A 21,590-nucleotide genomic window follows, 5' to 3' on the forward strand; every position below is an offset into this window, starting at 1 on the left:
ATCCAGTCAGAGGCAAAGATCTCCCACAATCAGTTTGGCAGGGCAGAGATAGTACAAAGAAATATCCCTCCCTGGATGACTATAGCATGGAGCTCTAGAACCCAGGAAGCTTCTTACAGAGATTTGGGGTTGGAAATGCTTGATCCTTATGCCCTAATGGTGATGTTAAGAAATAGCTGTTATCTTTTTCAATTCAATTAGAAGACTCCCTATTAAATTGAATCTATACACAACCATTCAAACTAATGTCACTCTCTTTACTGCCAGGGGTGCTCACTGCAGGAGGTTCAGATTTGGGTGTTGGGTGGTCATGGAGAAACAGTCCCCTCCTGTGACAAATATGGAAAGGGAAGGGAAAGTCAATCAGCCCAAGTCCCACCATCATCCTTGATACAGTTCCCGGGAAAGAGACAAGGTTGAGGCATGACACTGTCACACAACTCAAATATTGAATGACAAAAAATATCGGATCTAAAAAAAAAAATCTCAGACAGAACACTGGGCCAAATTTAGCGAGGGGAAAAAGGGGGAAATAGTAATATCTACAACTGGACTCCAAAATCAGTTTCACAAGTATAAGATAGTAGGTAATCTGAAAAAAAAGTTTGCTTAGGGAGTTTTGATGAATTATAAAATCAACAAGAGTCCACAATGTGAAAAGGCAGCCAAGTCTTAGATTGCACAGAGAAACAGAGTATCCAGGACTTTGAAATGTCTACCTGGTCAGGCCACATCTGGATTACTGGATTCAGTTCTGTCTGACACACTTTAATTAGACCATTTGTGAAGTGGAGAGTGTCCAATGAAGGGGCAAGTGGGATGGTGAAGAAACTTGAGATCATGTCACATGAAGATCAGTTGACAGAACTAGAAGTGTTTAGTGTAGAGAAAAGTTTTGGAAAGAATATAATAGCTGTCTTCCACTATTTGCAAGTCTGTCATGTGGAAGAGGGATTAGACAATTGTTCTGCATGACCCTAGACAGCAAAATTAGGAACATTGGGTAGGGACTGCAAAGAAGCAAATATGGTTTGATAGAATGTTTCCCAACAATTAGCACTATACAGAAATGGGATGCTTCAAAAATAATGAGTTTCCTCTCATTGCAAAGCCTGGATAACAGCTAGTCAAATGTTTTAAAAAGGATTAAGGTCCCTTCTAATTCAAGTTTCTGTGAATTTGGAAATGACCTTGGGAGAACTGGCCCTGAAATCCAGAAAAGTGAATAAGAGAAAGTCATTTTTATCAGGTCCCTATGTAGTATTTCTGATCCAGGAGTGGTTGAGCACACATTTTAGAGGGAGGGAATTCATGGTAAAATTTGGGGATGCTTTGAGAGAATAGCAAAAAAAAAGGCCCAGTATAAGACTCTCCAAAATGGTAAGAATTCAGGTTTCACCTGGACACTGTGACTTATTGTCAGTCCTCCTAGTTGAACAGGTTTCTCAGAGGAAGAAAGGACTACTCTCAAGATAGATGAATAGTTCAAAGGGATGGTGGCACCCAGTTCCATGTGCTCAACCCCATAGGAGTCAGACTAGGTTGAAAGGAGTCCATGGGCAGCTATGAGGCTCTGATCTCAGGGGCTTTGAGATATGTTAGATAGGTGATGCAGGCTTCCTCAGCCCTGATCCCTTGGTCCTTGGCCAGGTTAACAGCCCTCATGAGGCACTGGAACCTGCCAAGAGGGAATATAACCTAGGGGCAGAGCTAGAGGAGGTAGGCATTATTCTCTGTAGACCTTCCTAGCCATTCTGGCCTAGCAAACCATTTTCCCCAGGGCCAGGGCCCACGAAATCCCCACCATTCCACTTGCTCTCCGGACACTTTCCAGTTGCACTGAATTCTGGGAACTGATGTCATTACATAAATAATGTTACTGCTGTAAAACTAGGCAAGAAATGCTCCCTTCCCCCTTCCCGCCCCTCCTGGAAAATGTTATAAAAGGGGCTGGTTCCAAGTTTCCAAAGTGGAAACGATCTGGGAGGTTTTGACTTTGACTCCTCTTGGTCCAGGCCTTCTCTGTCTGAGATGGAACCAACATAGGCCGCCCACCCAACTCGGGGCCTCTCTAAAGTGATTCTTCTTAGACTCCTGGGTACTGAGCACCTTGGGTAGGTCATACCCTTTCCAAACACTGGCACAGTGAGTGTGAGCTGAGCTACTTTGATAGGGACACCTGCTTGCTCCAAGACCCACACAACTTTACCTGGCTATATAATAATAGGTTCTTAATAAATGTATGTCAGTTGATTTAACTTCCCATTTCCCTGGGGACAGAGGTAAGGGCCACCTTGCTTCCTCAATCTTGGAAGGGCTGTCAATATTCTGGGGCAGCCTATGGTGGTATGGATATAAGGGAGAGGACAGGGCCAAGTGCAAAGCCACCACAAAGGTGGAGGGATCTGGAAACTGCATGTCAGGGAAAATGGAATAGGTAGAGGGAGGATACTGGGATGTTTATACCTTAGATCTTTGCTCTTAAGGAACCCAGCCCACCCTTGGTTAAATCACCTAGGTTGTTAGACTGAGAATTCACAGCTATTCTATTTTGGTTCATACCACAGTTCGCTTCAATGCCAAAATCAAGATTTTAATATTCCGTTTGAAGTCAAGTAACATGAAAGTGTTCTTCCCCAATCTTTCAAAGATTCAGGCAGAAGCCTTTGCATGATACCATCCTAGCCAGGTCTGCAAAGTGAACAACACACACTCAGTGACTTCTCACTGATAATAATACTTAGTACTTGGAAAGAAAGCACTTTTGATCTCTAAACAGCCCCATGAGGTAGGTAAATAGCATCCTCATTTTACCAAGTGAAAACTGAGACCCATTAAGGAAAGGTCACCTGCCCATACCTCTCCTGCATGGTCTGTCCTCTTTGATTGAATTCTCATCCAATATCAGGCCCCTTGGGACTAAGGGGGGGGGGGGTGTGGACAGGCTGTAGCAGCAGCAGCAGCAGCAGCAGCAGCAGCTGCAGAAGCATTGGGCTTGACTTCAGGCATATACATCCTGTTCCTGTGTGTGTGGGCTTTGGAACCAGCAGCTTTTGCAGGTTTCCACAATTATGGGTATATGTGGCTTTCTTCCCCCCTCACCTAAAGGGGGGTACTAGTTAGGAGGGGATGCTGCCATAATGAGGTCTTCGGCTAGGTCCCAACTTCCCATGGCTGCTTGCTTTGCATTCAGTGGCGTCTGTCCCAGTAGGAGGAGGGCATTCCCAGTCCCTCTTTCCCTTCCCTTCCCTTCTCCCCAGCCCCAGCCCTAGCCCCAGCCCCAGCCCCATGAGAAAGTGAAATCCACCACCATCCCCATTCCAATTCTGTCTGCTCCAGGGTCTACACAAAGCAGCCGCACACGCCATCGCTCAATCATTCTCTTGCACGCATTCTCTCTTTCACGCCTTCTTGGCACTGGAGCTCAGGCTGCTCCTCACTAGGCCTTCTTACACTTCCCCTTCTTCTCTCGTTGTTGGAACTTCCGGAGCCGCCGTGCCCATGTGTCCCTCCACTGGATCACCAGGCTGCTTTTATCAGCCACGATGCCATTCTGATCAGGAGAGTCCTCGTCATTTCCCAGAAGCAGGTACTTCTTCAAGGCTTTGATTTTAGGGCATTTACAAGCCACGTCCCTGGAGCGGATCCACAAGCTCTGGTCACCCCTTCGGATCCGGCTGGTGCCTTGTTTGTACACGGAGATGATGTTGACTGTGAACTTCCACCAGTCCCCGGCCTTATCAGCCTTCAAAATATGGATCTGAACAGCTGGAAGAAACCAACATACAAATAGCATTATAAGAAGGTTGGAAATCCCTACAGCAGAATGCTACCTTCAGAGACAAGCAAAAATGAGCAAGCAGTCAGCAGCCATGAGTAGGAGCTGGGTATAACAAGGAGCATTTTTAGTATTATTTCTTCTCAACCTACTTTACTGGGGGCCAAAAATCCCACTGCCAATGGAATTTTGGTATTTATTTTGGGATAAATCAAGTCCCATGTGTTATAGGAAAGGTCCAATGTTTCTGATGGATAACATCAAAGGGCAAAATTATTAAACACAATAGGGTGTTGCCTAGGGTGAATAAATAGTCCCAAATTTGGTCCTCCACCCTCCCCCTCAAACTCACACATACATACACACATACCAAGGGAGGCTCCTATCCCTGATGATTTAGGGGGGTGGGTAGAGCAGGCTAGTGGGGAAAGACACTTTAGTTCTTTCACTTAAGTTTCCCAAGTTGGGACAGAAGAATGATTCTGTGAGTATCATGAACTTGATTTTGTCCTATGAAACTTTCCCTCTCAAAAAAGGGTTCAGTCAGGTCCCAAAGTAACCTCTAGCTGCTCCCTACACATTAATGTCTCAAACACTGCTTTTCACATATTAGCTAGGTGATGAAGTCTTTAGAGCAACTAGCCTGCAGTCACAAAGATGCAAATTAAAATTTCTCTTTAGGCTACCTATGTGACTCTAGACAAGTTACTCCCAGTATCAGTTTTCCCATCTGTAAAATTGGCATAATAATAACACCTCATTTTTAGGGTTATTGGGAGGATCAAATGAGATAATAATTGTAATGTATTTAGCATAGGATCTGGCACATGATGGTAACTGTATGAATATACCAATATTAATATCACTGTTCTGCCTCTAGTCCTTGAGAACTCTTTAGTATCCATTTGACTTTTTATTTGGGGGGGGGAGAGAAGGATGTCCAGTTCTTATGGTGGAAACTCCCTCTACTGATGCAGATTAAGTAATTGATTCTGAGTAAAAAGAACATTTCTAATGTTTTTTCTTCAATCAGTCTTGATGAATAATACTCTTTCCTTGGGGTTCTTCATGACCACTAGCATGTTCCCCCCAGAGTAAGTATATGAACTTCTTTCCTTGGCATTGAAGGGAGCTCCAGTTTGGACCAACAGGGAATATGGATAGTTTAAGGGCTCACATCCAGATTTCCATAGGAACACCAGAATTTGTATCTAGATCTGCAAAACAAGAATACAAGAGTTTTCTACTTCTATACAAGCCACCAAAACATTGATTATAGCAACTGAGGGATGTAATGGACAGAGAATCAGGAAGACTTAAATTCAAATCCAGACTCAGTTACCAGCCTGTGACCCTGGGGAAGTTACTTAATTTTTCTCTGACTCACTTTCCTCATTTGTAAAATGGCAGACAATAATGCTACATACCTCACCATTTGTTAGCATCAAATGAGATAACATATGCAAAGCATTTATAAAGCTTAGGTCCTAACATGTTAGCTGTTATGCAATGTGAGAATTGGTACTTCTATTTTACAAAGAACCTGAGGCTCAGAGAGATGTGACAAGCATAAGATAAAGCTAATGTGTCACAGCTGTGATTCAAACACAGGTCTCCTGACTCAAAGCATAGTACTCTTTTTAGCACTTGGTAACCTTATTAGTCCTAAGAACCATGTATTCCACAGGGCCTCAGGAAGGCTGAAGATAGTTTTGAGATAATCTAGTCCAACCTCATTTCAGAGTGAAGAGAATCTAAGACAGGCCCAGGGAGACCAAGATAACCCAAGAAAAGTGGATTGTAAAAGAACTTGCATATCCCTTTGATGAGTTTAAGCCACTTGACTGAGATAAACTACATCTTCAGGGACTGAAAAAAACCAATGAATATGACTGTCAAATCACTATCAGAAAGATTGTGGACAACAGAATTGATTCTACAGGACCTAAAGAGGGAATATGTTTCAGTTCTCAAAAAATAAAATAAAAAATGGAACAGACAGCTTTACTTTGATTACTGAAAAATGTTTCAAAAATATTATTAAAGAACTTTTTCACAAATTTTATTTTTAATGTATGGAATAAAACAAGCATTCCTATAACATAGTACAAAAAATGATGATTGCACATGAAACTGAAAATCTACTATGTGCAACTTGCTATGACTTTTAAAAATCAGCAAAATAATCATGCAAATTCCTTTTTTCTTTTTCCCTCCTTCCTACCCTAGAGATTAGAACCAAATGGGTAAACATACAGGCTCACACATGCACAGTGCGTGTGCATGTGTAAAATTAATCTATAAATCTATCAGATCTTTTTCTGGATACAAGCTAACAACTTATTTCATATGTCCTTTACAGTTAATTTGGATATCAATTCAAATAACTTATTCACTCAAAATCATTCTTTTTTTTTAGGTTTTTTTTTTTTTGCAAGGCAAATGGAGTTAAGTGGCTTGCCCAAGGCCACACAGCTAGGTAATTATTAAGTGTCTCAGACCGGATTTGAACTTAGGTACTTCTGACTCCAGGGCCGGTTCTCTATCTACTGTGCCACCTAGCCGCCCCCACTCAAAAATCATTCTTAAAACACTTCTTACTTTGGTAATGTTATTAAATTATTAGAAAACAGGGATTTTAGCAAAGCATTCAATTAATCTCTTATGTTAATCTTATAGGAAAAATGGAGGTTAGATGGTAGTACAACTGAATGGATTCAAAACTGCTTAAATGGCTGAACTTATGTCAAATAAGCAGGAGGTCTCCAATGGAATGCTGTAGGATTCTATGCTGGACCCTACATCTTTAATATTTTTGTCAATAACCATATATAGATGGCACTGATGGCATCCTTGCTGAATCTGCAAGTGACAAAGCAGGGAGGAATAATTCCTGAGATATCCTGATAGGCTTTATAAAACATGGAACCAAATCTATTAAGATAAAATTCAATAAGGATAAAGGGCCAGGTCTTACACTTGGGTTAAAAAATGATTTGGGGGTGGCTAGGTGGCGTAGTGGATAAAGAACTGGCCTTGGAGTCAGAAGTACCTGGGTCCAAATCCGGTCTCAGACACTTAATAATTACCTAGTTGTGTGGCCTTGGGCAAGCCACTTAACCCCATTTGCCTTGAAAAAACTTTTAGAAAAATTAAAAAAAAATGATTTGACCAGTTTGTACTGGGAAGAAATGGTTAGTGGTATTTATATGAAAAAGATCTAGGGGGCAGCTAGATGGCGCAGTGGATAAAGCACCGGCCCTGGAGTCAGGAGTACCTGGGTTCAAATCCGGTCTCAGACACTTAATAATTACCTAGCTGTGTGGCCTTGGGCAAGCCACTTAACCCCATTTGCCTTGCAAAAATCTAAAAAAAAAAAAAAGAAAGAAAAAGAAAGAAAAAGATCTGGTGATTTAAGTGGGCTGAAGGCTCAATATGAGTCAACAGTTTGGTATGGCGGCCAGAAATTAAATTAATACAATCTAAGACTACATTAAAAAAAAGTCTAACTTCCAGGAATAAGGAAGTGAAAGACCTACCCATCTTCTATCCTAGTCAGAATAAATCTAAATAAATTTTAAAAGGCTTTTGAAAAGCTCTGGAGCATCTAGAAGAGGGCATTCAGAGGTGAGGGATCTTAGTGAAGTTGTTCAATTGTTTTTCTGTTGATTCTTCATGACCGCATTTGGGGTTTTCTTGGCAAAGACCCTGGAATGGTTTGCTGTTTCCTTCTTCAGCTCATTATACAGATAAGGAAACTAAGGCAAACAGGCTTAAGTGATTTGTCTAAGATCACACAGCTAGTAAGTGCAACCAAATTTGAACTCAGGAAGATGAATCTTCCTCACTCCAAGTCTGGCTTTCTATCCACTGATGGAAGCAACTGGTACTAAACCTGGAACATGATCACTGTCTTTAAGGATTTGAAAGACTATCATTGTAAAGACCAATTAGACTTGTGCTACAGAACATATAACAAGGAATATGGAGTATTAATTTGCAAAGAGGCAAAAGTTGGATGACCTTTTTTCAGGTATTTTACACCACAGGTTCTCTTTTGGCCATGGGGTGTTCTAGTCAGCCATTAATGTGACTAAATCTAAAACTCTTTGATTCCGTAGGTGATTTGTTTAAAGTCACACAGGTGAGTAAGCTCCAGAGGTGGGATTCAAACTTCTGATTCCAAATGGAGAATTCTTTCCATTACACCTCTGTCTCAGGAATCAAGAGGAAACAAATGGAGTAGAGGGACAAAAAGAGGGAAGAGGAGGAAACAGGAGAAAAGGAAGAGCAGGCAGTGGAAAAAGAAGGTGACTAGGTCTCCATCTGGTTTGCTCTGCAGCACAGATACTATGGACTATCTCAGGCATTTCTGACTGTACCAAGAACTGAGTCTGGTGTTTTTCCCTTTTCTTTTCAAAGAAGCCTCTCAGCTTGCTACAGTATGCATATTCTTGACTCAGCTCTAGCCTGTGGGTGGTGTTTCCTGTTGCCTGAAGCTGGCAAGAGATGTCTCAGGGTAGTTTGGCCCTGTGCCTAGTCCTTCATTTTCATGTGCCTATAAAACACAAGGATTTGATCCATCATCCACAGTCTGGAAGTGAACCTTATTGCTACTTCCTGGTTATGCTCTACCTCATCTTGTTGTTGCATGGATTAAATGAGATGATGTATATAAAATTTACAGAACTGTGAGCCACAATTATTGGTTGGGATTTTGGAATCTCCTTGTGAGATAGAGAATGGGAAAGGATATGGACAGATAGAGAAAATACTTTGAGAAGATTCACAATTCAAAACCAAATCTCAAAATAAGGATTCAAGGTGCCTTCTTGACTATTCCTATTCTTTTCCAAGCTAAGAACACTAAAGTGAAGAGTGGTAAGTTGACCAAAAATACAACTTTGTAGGTCTAGAGCTAGATTTGAGATCTACAAAAAGGAAGGGCTATCTTTTTCCCTTGGGCTCTGCTACTGCCTCCCAGATCACTAGGCCTGGTGTCCCATTTGATCTTGACAGTCAGATCTTGACATTAGGGGGTCTGGCCCCTGAATCTTTTTGGTCTTGCTCCTAGTCAAGGATGAGCAGGGTATAGCTAGGAGAAATGAAGGCTGACTCATCATTGTGGTGGTAAGAGAGATGTCTGCTTTTTTCCAAATTTTTCTTTCAGATGTTCCTGGGCATCCTGAACTTTGCACTCCATCCTAAAGGCTCCAAAGAATGGCTACCATGGCAACCGTTTCCATGTTTTCGTCACTAAGAGACTCAACACTCAGCATGAACTCTGAGGGGGAGGAGAGAAAAACTTCCAGTAGAGAAGTGAATGAGCTGTTTTTGACTGTGGAGACCCAGGTCACCATGACAACTGAATGCCCCAAACCTCAGCAGTGGGGAGACATAGGATGATGTCTCCCCACTGGCACCCTCAGTTTTTCTGAGCCACAGTTTCCTCAAGCCTAACTGAACCAGAATATGGGATGAGTCACCTTCAGGAAGTTGCATTTCCCTCAAGACCTCCTTTGCTTCCTGGCATTCCCTGGGGAGGACCGAGGGTGGGGTGTTGTGGGGAGAAAACATGCAACAGCCTCCTTTAGGAAAGTCCTAACTGAAGGATGCAGCTGCAGGTTGGTTTAGCCTTAACTGTCACTGCTTTGGGTCATCTTTGACATTCATATGATCTAGAGTTGGAAGGTATTTTCACTTCATTTAACAGATATGGAAACTAAGACCCAGAGAGGAGAAATTGTTTACATGAGATTACACAGCTAGTAAGTATAAGAGCTGGAATTCAAACTCAGAGTTTCTCATTCCAAATCCAGTGCTCCTCCCATTAGACCTTGATGAACATCTTGGATCTCAAATTAGTGCTAGTTTGGAAGCTGAATCTCAAGTAGAAAACCCACTAGTGAGCACTTAAGAGTTGAAGGAAGATGTTTAGGATGGACATGCACCAATGGGTAGGCATCTCTTTCTCATAAGTGGGAGAGGAAGGGAGAAGCAGTTGGCTGCTACAGAATCAGTGTGGCTGCAGCAGAAAGAATATGAAGCTAGAAGTTAGGAAACTTGTTCAGAAATATAAAAATAAAACCAATTCTTAAGGAGTCCAGGGTGCCAGAACTGGAGCTTTCCTTGGTTATTATTGCCTCAATGACTTGTACCTTATCTTGCCAGGTGATTTTCAGAATTTTTCAAAGACAATTCAGTTGGAACTGATTCAACTTCCTGGCATGGTATGAAAGTCTATCCAGGTTTCACAGGCAAAATTGCCAGCCCTTGGCTTGAGAATCTATTGGTTGGCAACTGTGGCTACAGGAGAGGTAACTCAAATCTTGTAGCAAGAGAAGGGATCAAAGTTTAAAGAAGTCAGATGATATTTGTTCTTCATACTTGAAGAGGACCAAAATAACATCACTATGTCAGGGTCAAGGAACAGTATATCCAACTTTGGCTGATCAGAGCAATATGAGCTTGGAATGCTCTACCACAGGTCAGATACAAATAGTTCATATGAACATCTGGAATGAAAATGTCTATAAATTTGCTCATCTCATGTATCTTGAGTGCCTTAATTATGCTTCACTTATAGAGCACAGTTCGTTCTTTGATGTGGGCATGCCATCTGTGGGTCCTGTGCCAAAGTCTGCCATATCTTACAAATGATTCCAAAGTTCTTCAGAAAGATTTTGACAGTGCTTCTTCTGACTTCATATGAGCACTTGCCTCATGTGAGTTCTCGGCAAAATAGTATTTTAGGCAAGCATACATTTGACATTTAAACAATGGCTAACTCATCAGATTTGCACTTTCTGAAGTAGTCTTTGCATGCTTGGCAGTTTAGCTCTAGAAAGGCACAATGACTTGTACCTTATTTTACCAGGTGATCTTCAGAATTTTTCAAAGATAATCCAAATGGAAGTCTTCTGGCATGGTTCTGGTAGACTGTCCAGGTTTCACAGGCATAACAACAATGAGGTCAACACAAATATTGAAGACCTTTAGTTCAATAGGCAGTCTAATATTATTTCCCACATTTTCCTTCAAAGCCTCCTTATTGTTGAATTAGCTCAGGTAGTATGTGCATCAACTTCATATCTATGTGTACACCCCTGGAAAGTATACTGATCGATAAGTGAATTCATCCATGGCATTCAAAATTCCTCCATTTGCTATGATTGATGTTTCTAACTATGGATGGTGTGGTTCTGACTGGTGGAGAACCTCTGTTTTCTTAGTGTTAATTGCCAGGCCAAAATTAGCACAAACAATAGAGAATTGATCCACATTCAAAGGCTGCATTGAGTTTATAATCATCTGTAAACAAAAAGTCATGCACCAGTTCTTCCTCTAATTTAATTATGGCTTATACCACAGTCAGTATGGTAGCTGACCTTGATGCCATTCTGTTCTCCTTGAAAGTGTCTGACAACATTATGAAAACGTCCTGCTAAAAAGCATGGGAACAAGCACACGTCCTACTTTACTCCATTGGTTACTGGAAAGCATGCGGGTATTAAACGTGATCCAGAACCTAGACAAGCATGCAATTGGTGGAATTGATAGAAAAAACTGATGACTTCTCTAGGCAACCAAATTCTGCCATGATCTTCCAGTTATGTCAGATGGTAGAAAAAGGAAGGGAGGAAGACTTTTTTTTCTTCTTTCACCACACTCTCTCTGATTTCCCCTTAGCTTAGCCCCATGTGTGGAGATGGTCTGGGTCACACACCTCATGCCAGTCCCTTTGTACAAGTTGAAACCTCACAGTTTTGAATTTCCTAGAAAAACCCAAAGAACTAGGAGTACACCCAGGAGAAGGTTCAGGGAGGTGGCCAGAGGCAGATGGCTAATGTAAAAGTGCTTAATCTTTTTTTCTTTCATTTTCATTACATTCAAAAATCATATAGTCATAGTATATTGAATCTTATGAATGTATGTGGATGTTTGTGTGAAGTTCCAAAAAGTGTAGTTTCCAAATACAGGATGGGGGTTCTGGAGCAATATATTTCATCCATTTGATTATTATTTTATTATGATCACTTAGGTAAATTTCAAACCTGGAATTTTCAGGTTTAAACTTAATCTGGTCTTCCCCTTCTGAAAACACGTTCTATAGAAATGGGGTAGAGATAGGGAACAGGCTGAGAGTGCCCCTTTGATGGCCAAAAGTGGCATTTTAGACTTTGGGGAGGCTATTCTACCCATGCATCCCAACAAAACCAAGATAATTCCTGGCCTGGTGGCTCAAGGAGAGTGCTACCTGTTTGTCCAAGAAAAGAGCCATCTGGTGGTCACCTCAGATATTAGGTTCCCTTCTGTATACAGTGACATGCTGTCATCCTATAGTCTTAGGGAAGACATTGTAATTGAGCATATTAGGGCTCTTGCCATAATTACCAAGTAACAAAGTGTCATAGAAGAAGATATATTGCAGTCAGACAGACAAATTCTCTACCTCATCTTTTGTAACACCAGGGAATAGCAGTGGGGTTGAGAAGATGACATCTAGCTTGACAAAATGATCTAGTTATGGAGGTTTCAAGAGGGCACATTTTTAATCTACCCTAACCTGTCCTACTTAGAGTTTTCCTCCTTTTGGCTCCTCCCTGATAATTTTCTATAATCCAGAGAATGCCCAGCAGGAGTTAAAGCTAATAACTCAAATTGGAAATGTTTTAAAGTTTACTAAGCACTTTCTTCACAGAAATCCTCTAAGGAAGATAAACTAAGTATTTAAAAACCCCATTTTACAAATGAAGAAACCGAGTCCAAAAAAGTTTATGATTAAATAGCTAATAAGTTTCTGGTCCAAAATGTGAATTCAGGTTTTCTAACTCCAAGTTATAAAGCAAATAAGAATTTGTTAAATATCTTCTAAATGCCAGGCAAGCACTAGATTCAAAGATAGTACAAAAAAAAAACCCCAAACCCAACAGTCCCTCCTTTCAAGGATCTAACTGCCAAATGAAGAAGACAATATGCACATGTTTATTAATGGGGCTCTTTATTAGTATTAAGTGAAACTACTAATATTTCTTTTGTTCTCAAATCCTCTCCCTTTAACCTCAGGAGAAACATTTCAGAAACTGCCATGGGCAGTGTTAGGGACAACCCTGGGGTGGAGCTTTGGGTGGGTGAGTGGGAGAAGTGGAGTAGGGATGTGATTATATCTGGGAAAAAAACTTATTTCCTCTAAACTTGGCAAATCTGCTGTACATTACACATAGCATAAAGTATTAGCCCCACACTTTTTTGGACTAAACCCTTACAGTGTACACAAAGCTGAAAATAGACAAAATATATCCTAAACTAAAACAGATCAGGAAGATGGGTCTTTACCTTTAAATGGCACTGGCTATTTCTAGGAAACCAATGTAGGGGCAAACAAGGACATATTAGGGTTTGGGTGTATTTGATAAGCAGTTTCAGTTAAGTGGATTGGATGTAAAGGGGGAAAAGTCTGAAATAAGGAAACTGCATTTTCCCTGGGAATGAGACTGCAGTATGCTGGGATTACAGAAACATTTTCATTAGTAACCACATCATCTCTTCCATATAGATGACTTCTAGAAAGGCAATGATAACCCTAAATGAAGGTGTAGTGGAAATCCCATTTCCCATCCACTCACAACTGCCCTGCTTAGTGTAACAGCCATCCATTAATACCAGACTGCTAAGTTAATAAGGCATCTGTCTGCACTTGCTGCCTCTCTCAATTTAGCATTACTACTGTAACCGACCTTCAGTAATCCCCACAATAGAAAGAATACAGATTGTGACCTGAAATTACTAAGATTCTAGTCACCTCATTTTGCAAATAAGGAAACTGAGGGTCAGCAAGAAATGGGGCATATTCAAGAGGTCACAGATGAGAAGAGCAGGGCCTTAAACTCATGTCCTCTGTTTCCAAATTTCTATATCTTATGACCAATAAAATATAGCCCATGGGGTATATTTTATATGCTTTGGAGAACTCCTTTTACAAAATTTTTATGATTCATTTTGTCCCCATCCAAGGTCTCTCTTAGACCATCAATATCTTCCTTGTATCTCCCTAAATGCATTATGTCGACCACCCTGGATTTTCCTTGGCAAGAGTAGAATTTTGTGTTTCTGTAAGAGTGCTTATCTTTCCTTCAAACTAATAGGATATAAGCTATAAATTATAGGAGAGATTTTGTTTATTTGACAAAAAATATCAGATCATTTGAGTTGCTTTTCCAGGCATATAACTCCAGATGCATAAATGCTAAAATCTGATATCAGGAAGTAGTCTAGAAGAATAAACAGACAAAAAGATTCCTACCATAAAAAAGCTGGTGATAGGAATGAAGAGAAAGAGAATGGTTCTAAAAACATCTATAGACAAAGCCACAAAGAAAAATATAATACAGGCCCAAATTAAATTAGAATTCCTTGAAAAGAGAAAATAAGCAATTAAAAAGAATTTAAAATGTTGTTATAAATAAAATGAAAGTTCTAGCAGAAAAAATGGAAAATAAATGGGAGCTATAGAAGAACTGAAAAGTTAATTAATAATTTGGCATAATAGATACAAATATTTGCCCAAGCAATACATTCCTTGAAAATTAGGAAGGATGAAATTGAAGTCAGTGATGCTATGAGAAAATAAGAAATATTAAAACAAAGTCAAAAGACTGAGAAAAAATGAAAATATAAGTTACAGTAAAAATAACTGACCTAGAAAAGAGATCAATAAAAGTAAATTTAGACATCATTAAGCAAGAAAAAAGCCTACACATCATATTTCAAGAAATCATAAAAGAATGTAGTTCAAATCTCTTAGAATCAGAAGGTAAAGTGGAAATAGAAGAATTCTACCAGTAACCTCTCGAAAGAAATCCCAAAATGAAAACTTTCAAAAACCCAGAGCTTCTAGGTTATAAACATATATAGACAGATAAAGATACATATATACATTTTTCTCAGTCTTTTGACTTTGTTTTAATATTTTTTATTTTCTCATGGCATCATTAGCTTCAATTTCATCATTCCTAATTTTCTTTCTTTTTTTTTTAGCAAGGCAATGGGGTTAAGTGGCTTGCCCAAGGCCACACAGCTAGGTAATTATTAAGTATCTGAGGCCAGATTTGAACTCAGGTACTCCTGACTCCAGGACCGGTGCTCTATCTACTGCACCACCTAGCTGCCCCCTCATCATTCCTAATTTTCAAGGACTGTATTGCTTGGGCAAAGATTTGTATCTATTATGCCAAATTATTAATTACCTTTTCAATTCTTCTATAGCTCCCATTTATTTTCCAGTTTTTCTGCTAGAACTTTCATTTTATTTATAACAACATTTTAAATTCTTTTTAATTGCTTATTATCTCTTTTCAAGGAATTCTAATTTAATTTGGGCCTGCATTATATTTTTCTTTGTGGCTTTGTCTATAGATGTTTTAGAAACATTCTCTTTCTCTTTATTCCTATCACCAGCTTTTTATAGTAGGAATCTTTTTGTCTGTTTATTCTTCTAGACTACTTCCTGATATCAGATTTTAGCATTTATGCATCTGGAGTTGGTTCTGCTGCTATCTTCTTGAAGTGCTTGATGTTCTGATATTCTAGGCTCTTTGTAACAACTTATTCTGGGGACCTGTAAGCTTTTGGTACTCCCAAACTGGTCTGATTGAGTCTGATCACTGCACCCTGAAGCTCTGCAAATTCTTGACCTGGGTTTGAGTTTGAGTCTGTGGACTTGCTACACTTGTAGTCTCAGTGGAGTGTTGGAACCAGCTACAATTCAACTGTTAGTTCAGAGTGAAAAAACTGTAGACTTCCCTTTGGTGTGAGATTCCTGCCCTGGTTTTTCCGTTGCAGTTTTCAGATTGGGCTACAAGCTGACACTGAGACTCCATGTCCCTCCTGAAGCTGCTGCTGGCTTCTAAACTTACTCCTTGCTAGGTATACAGTCTAGAGCCTAAGACTGCTTCTCACCTTAGAATGTCACCCCAGGTTATAAGCCATCTCTTCAGTCTACCCTGGATCTCTGACCTAGAACTGAGTTATGACATAAAAAACTTCCAGTTTGCACTTGTCACTCCACTCTGCACAAGTTTATGTCACTCTTTACTGGATCTTAGACCTCTGCCTGCCCTGCCTCACAGCTTCTTTCTGTAGTAGAACAAGCTGACCCCATTCTCATTATGTACAAATCTCTCCTTCTGTCTCCTCATGTGGCCCTGAGTTGGAAAAAATGACTCATTGTTATTTTTTTAATAATAGGATTTCCTGATCAAGTTTTGATCTGTTCCTTTTTCTACACCTGTTTGGAAGAATTGAAGTGGAAGTGCAGGGAGCTTTCTGTATTTTCCTGCTATTTTACCCTTATTAGTCATGATTCCATCTCTTTTGGTATCCAACTCATTCTAGCTCTTTCCATTACTTCATTATTTCCACCTATTAATCTCTATTAATTCTGTCTTTAGGTGTTAGAAAGAATCAAGCCTGATTCTCCTTCCACATGATAGCCCTTCAGGACTTTGATGACAACTGTCAGGTTGGGATGACTCAAATGTATATTTTTTAGAATCTCCAACAAGGATACAAGTTTCCTGTCTGAGACAGGTAGTTTTAGAAAAGTGAGACATATGTCTCACATTCATCTAATGGATGTCAACTGGTATACATCACTAAGAGGTTCCAGAAAAACAAAAATTTGTTCACATTCACTTCCTCCTGCAAAAGAGGAAGCTTACTCTTTTTTTTGAGGTTCCTGTGTGTATGTCATGTGTCTGCAAGTTAAGTAGCACCCTTGTCTTTCCCACTGACTGGTTTCTTACAGAAAATCCAGTCTACTAATTGAACTGTCTTTTCCAACTCCTGAATTTATCACTTAGCAGAAATAATTGGTGGTTGGTGGTTCATAACGACCAAGGTAAAAAACTTGATATAGATCTCCCCCCTACCTTTCCACTCCCCCACACCCCAACTCACACACACACCCCTTGTGGAACTCATCCCTTCCACTGGGCTGTTCGAGTTAACAAGTGCCACTTCCTTCTGCATTTGAGATGTCTCTTCAGACATTATTGAACACCGGTAGGAGGAGAAACACAGAAAATCCCCAGAAACCATTAGAACCCTGGGGCCCTATAAATCTCTCTTTATTTAGAAAGTGTGTCATGAGTTCCAGCTGCTTGCATAAAAATCAGCTCTGACCACATGTTTCCCAATCTCCTGTGAAGGTAAGAAACTCCAATAAAGAGCTTACTTTGGAAGCTAATCTTTCCAGAGAAACTTCAAGCTTCTGACCTTCCATGATCTCCACTGACCAAATGGAGAAATTTAAGGCCAAAGAACTGAATTGAAGGAGCTGTAAGTGACTAGCCAGGCAGACACAAACTGGCTATTTGATGTCAATGTTGCCCTTTTCCCCATTTTTATTAATGAAGTGAAGGGTTGAAATCTACAGGAGAGCTCCTGACGGGCACTGCCACACCAACCTGCAGCTTTATGGCCTCTGACCTCAGCAGCTAACCACATATGGTTCTCCTAAAGCTCAAAGGTTTTGCTTTCCCTGTAGCCAGGCAATTTCAACCTCAGCTGAGCTCTTTCCTCTCTAGCCAAGATACTAAAGGAAGAGTAAGCTTGGGTTGGAGTGAAATGTTTTGTTTTGCCTTTCTCAGCCTGAAGGAGAGAAAGAGAGCCAAGAGTCATGTGTTGCTATAGCTTCTCACACCAGGATTCAGCTTCAAAAACTAGGTTTGGGGGGTTTGAAAAATTCTTCAACCCTCCCTCCCCACTAAGAATTGCCGCCTCTACAGGCCTTAAAGATTCTACACCAAGGTTGGGAACCAAGAGACTTCCAGCCAAGATGGCCAAGAGAAGACAGGCACAGTTCTAAAGTCTCCTGATCTTTCCCATCTATCATATGAAACAAACCTCTTAACAGAAATCTGACCCACAAAACCCAGAAAGAAAAGCCAGGAGAAAGAACACCTACTTCAGGATTTGTCTCCCATAGTAGCCTTGGGCGAATTCGGGTGGGTGAGTTTAGGTGCAGAGGGCAGATCAGCCCCGGATTAGTGGCTGAATTGGAGCTGGAGAGTCTGAGGGCCTGAGAGAGGGACATGCTGGATCAGTGGTGGGGGCTTGAGTCAACTAGGGAGCAGAGGCACTGGTGTTGGCGCTGACCCTCTGGAGCTTGCTGCCAGGGCTGGGGGTAGAGTTCTGGTGCAGGAATGCTGCAAACACCATCCCTGGGCTCCTCAGGTCTGAGGAACTCTGAGTCTACACCTCCTTTGCAGCAAAGGCCTCTTCCTAGAACAAACAATTACAAGCTACTTCTGCCTCAGGCACAGGTGTGTGAGTAGAAGAACCAGCCCAACTGACAATAGGGAGAGGATCTCACCCCAGGGTAAAGTCCACCATTGATTGAAGGCAAAAGGATTCAATAGCTTCAACCCCTCCCTTCAAGCTAAGGAAGAAGGCCTCCATCAGGGTCACAGACACCTCAGAGAAAGCAACCAGCACCTCCTACTGGCCAGCCAGAGAAATTGCACTCAGCGAGTAAAACCTCTGTGAACCAGCTCCTCCCCAACTCAAGGTCTTAGCAAAAAAAGGGTCAGTGGAAAGGTGGATCCATAGAAAAATTCTTGGAAGGAAAAGACCCTAACGCAGAGAGACCTAGAACCTCTGAGGAGAATATGATCTTGTTATCAGCACAGAAAGACTTCATTGAAGAAATAAGGGAGGAGTTTAAAAATCAACTGGAAAATTTGGGAGAGATAATACCTTGCAACAAGAAAAAAAATCCTTAAAAAATGCAATTGGACGAATACAAAATGAGAATAAATCATTCAGATCCTCAATTGGACAAATACAAAATGAGAATAAATCTCTCAGATCATCAACTGGACAAATACAAAATGAGAACAAATCTCTCGCATCATCAATTGGACAAATACAAAAGAGAATAATTCTCTCAGATCCTCATCTGGGCAAATGCAAAAAAGAAAATAATTCTCTCAAAACCTCAATTGGTCAAATGGAAAGTTCTTTCAAAAGTAGAATTGATCAATTGGAAAAGGACTTGCAAAAGGTTAATGAAGAAAACTCCTCCCTAAAAAAAAAGAATGGAGTCTGCAGAAACTAATGACTCCATGAGACAGCAAGAGTCAGTTAAACAAAATCACAAAATAGAAAAAAGAATAGAAGAAAATGTAAAATACCTCATCAGCAAAACCACTGACCTAGAGAATAGGTTGAGGAAGGGCAACTTGAGAATTATTAGACTTTCTGAAAACATTGAAGAGAAAAAAGGCCTGGACTTAATATTACAGGATCTACTGATGGAAAATTGCCCTGATATCGTGGAACTAGAGGGCAAAGTAGTTATTGAAAGAATACATCTATTGGGGTGGCTAGGTGGCATAGTGGAGGGGCGGCTAGGTGGTGTAGTGGATAAAGCACCAGCCTTGGAGTCAGGAGTACTTGGGTTCAAATCAGGCCTCAGACACTTAATAATTACCTAGCCACTTAACCCCATTTGCCTTGCAAAAACCTAAAAAAAAAAAAGCAAAAAAAAGAATACATCTATCCCCTCCAGAAAAAGATCCTAAAATGAAAACACCAAGGAATGTTGTGGCCAAATTCCAGAACTATCAGATAAAAGAGAAAATCTGGCAAGCAGCCAGAAAGAAACAATTTAAATATCAAAGAGCCACAGTAAGGATTACATAGGACCTGACTGCATCAACCTTAAGGGATTGAAGGTCCTGGAAAGAGATATTTCAAAGAGCAAGGGAGCTTGGAATGTAGCCAGGAATCCACTATCCTGTAAAGTTGAGCCTTCTCTTCCAGGGAAAAAGATAGACATTTAACGAAATGGAAGAATTCCAAGGTTGGGAACTGAGTATCAGCTGCAAAGACCCTACAAGAGGTCTATGCCTCTGAGCAAGACTAAAACCAACCCAGACAGGGTGAAAAGGACTCTCAAGAGAAGACAGCGTGCAGAGGAAGTTCAGCTATGGAATTGAGGAGAAAGTACTATATTGGGATGCTTGGATTAAGGTAAGACTCTGTTAGTAATCAGTTATGTGGGGAATATAACAAATTTAGTGGTCCCAGAAAACCGATAATGAAGCACGTTTCTTTCCTTTAGGCAAAAAAGTAGGGTCTACAAGGGTAGAATGTCACATACAATATTATATGTAATGACTATAATATAAAAATGACTGTGATGTAAAAATAAAAGGAATTTATTTTTTTCTATTTCTTGGTGATTTCAAGAATTTCCATGGGCTCACCTGTCATCTCTGTGCAGATGACTCCCAGTCCCATATGTTCAGCCCTAATTGCACTTTTGAGTACTAGTCCTGCACCAACCAGTCATCTTTTGGACATTTTCGACTGGATGTCCTATAAACATTTCAAACTCCACACATCCAAAACAAAATTCTTCTGAAAGTCTCTTCTCTTCTAAACATGCCTGTTTCTTTCAAGAGTACCACCATTATGCAAGATAGCCTTGTACAGTGAAAAGACAAATGAATTTAAAGTCAGAAGATCCTCATTCAAATCTGACCTCTGGCACTTGTATGATGTTGGACAAATCACTTAACCTTCATGGGCTTCAGTTTCCAAATCGATGTGCAATGAGAGGACTGACTAATAAGGCTCAATCCTTTAACACTTTCTCAGACTTGCCCTTCCCAGTAGATCATACAATGTATGTGTAATATTCCTTGGTAGGTTCTAATATAACTTTGAAACTAATAATAGAACTTTGATGATCCTCAGAAATCTATTCTATGTAATAATAAAGAGCCTGAAAGCTTTAGTGCTAGGACCAATGATAATGTCATAATTGAATTACATAAAAAAGAATCAATATGCCTCTCCCTTAGTCCTTTTTGTGCTACTTCTTCCCTGACAGTGAGGAAGTTTGCAATAAATTGTTGACCGAGGAAGGAGAAACAGGCTTTATATACTCCCCAACTGCCTTGTGTTCACGAACTCAGGATGCCACTGTTTCTTTTTCTCTTTTTTGATTCATTCATTTCTGCTCATAGGTGAACAACTATCAGGAGAAGGACTTGGCCAGGTTACATACAATTTTGTAAGGTACATTAGGAGATCTTAGTAACCAGAATTGGAAGCATAGTCTACTGCTGCTGGTAGCAACAAAAACTGAGTTTGGGAAGAATCAGCCCAGAGAATAACCTGCTTGACTTAGCCCAGCAGTAGACTATAATCTGAAATAACATGTCCTATAAGGAGCATGCCAAGGTAGACAACATTGATTGTATACCCAGAAACAGACTTTGAGTTTCTTGTCAGTGGAGAAATAAACTTCCAGGTCTTAGATTCATGAGATATCTCTCAGCCCCACATATTCTCTACACTCTCTCTATTGTTGTTATTGTTTGTCCTTTGTTCTTGAAGAAGACCATGACATCAAGGAGGTGATTGCCAAGACAAGTACATGAATTAGTTTTGTGTGAGGGAGTATTATGCTAAGTCATTAGTCTCACTTTCTCCTCCAGTGGCTAGTGGGTCCAATGGCCAGATATGCATCAGGGTGACTGGAGATGGCCCTGGATGTGAGGCAATCAAGATTAAGTGACTTGCCCAAGGTCTTACAGCAAGTGAGTGTCAAGTGCCTGAAGTCAGATTTGAATTTAGGTCCTCCCAACTCCCGGGCTGATGTTCTATCCATTGTGCCACTCTCCCTAGGGACTAGCTATATGCATGGGAAAGAGTGAGCCCCTTGGTTTAAAGGGTATTTTTGTATCATCTATTCTTTCTATACGTTCACAGCAGATATCACTATGAAAAACACTAATGG

The 21,590-nt window shown here is 40.4% G+C and overlaps 1 protein-coding gene across 2 annotated transcripts in view; it reads right to left on the bottom strand.

Annotated features, from left to right (window-relative positions):
• Positions 1 to 3,279: 3,279 nt before the first annotated feature.
• Positions 3,280 to 21,590, bottom strand: part of NTN1 (netrin 1) — a 346,673-nt gene continuing 328,362 nt past the window's right edge. The window contains exon 7 of one of the 2 annotated variants that reach the window (XM_074225607.1): positions 3,280 to 3,768. In XM_074225607.1, coding sequence (XP_074081708.1) covers positions 3,440 to 3,768 — 329 coding nt within the window. In that variant the 3' untranslated portion in view covers positions 3,280 to 3,439. The other variant, XM_074225608.1, reaches the window with a different exon arrangement.

This window comes from Macrotis lagotis, chromosome 2 (genome assembly GCF_037893015.1).
Source record: "Macrotis lagotis isolate mMagLag1 chromosome 2, bilby.v1.9.chrom.fasta, whole genome shotgun sequence".
Classification (NCBI taxonomy): domain Eukaryota; kingdom Metazoa; phylum Chordata; class Mammalia; order Peramelemorphia; family Peramelidae; genus Macrotis; species Macrotis lagotis.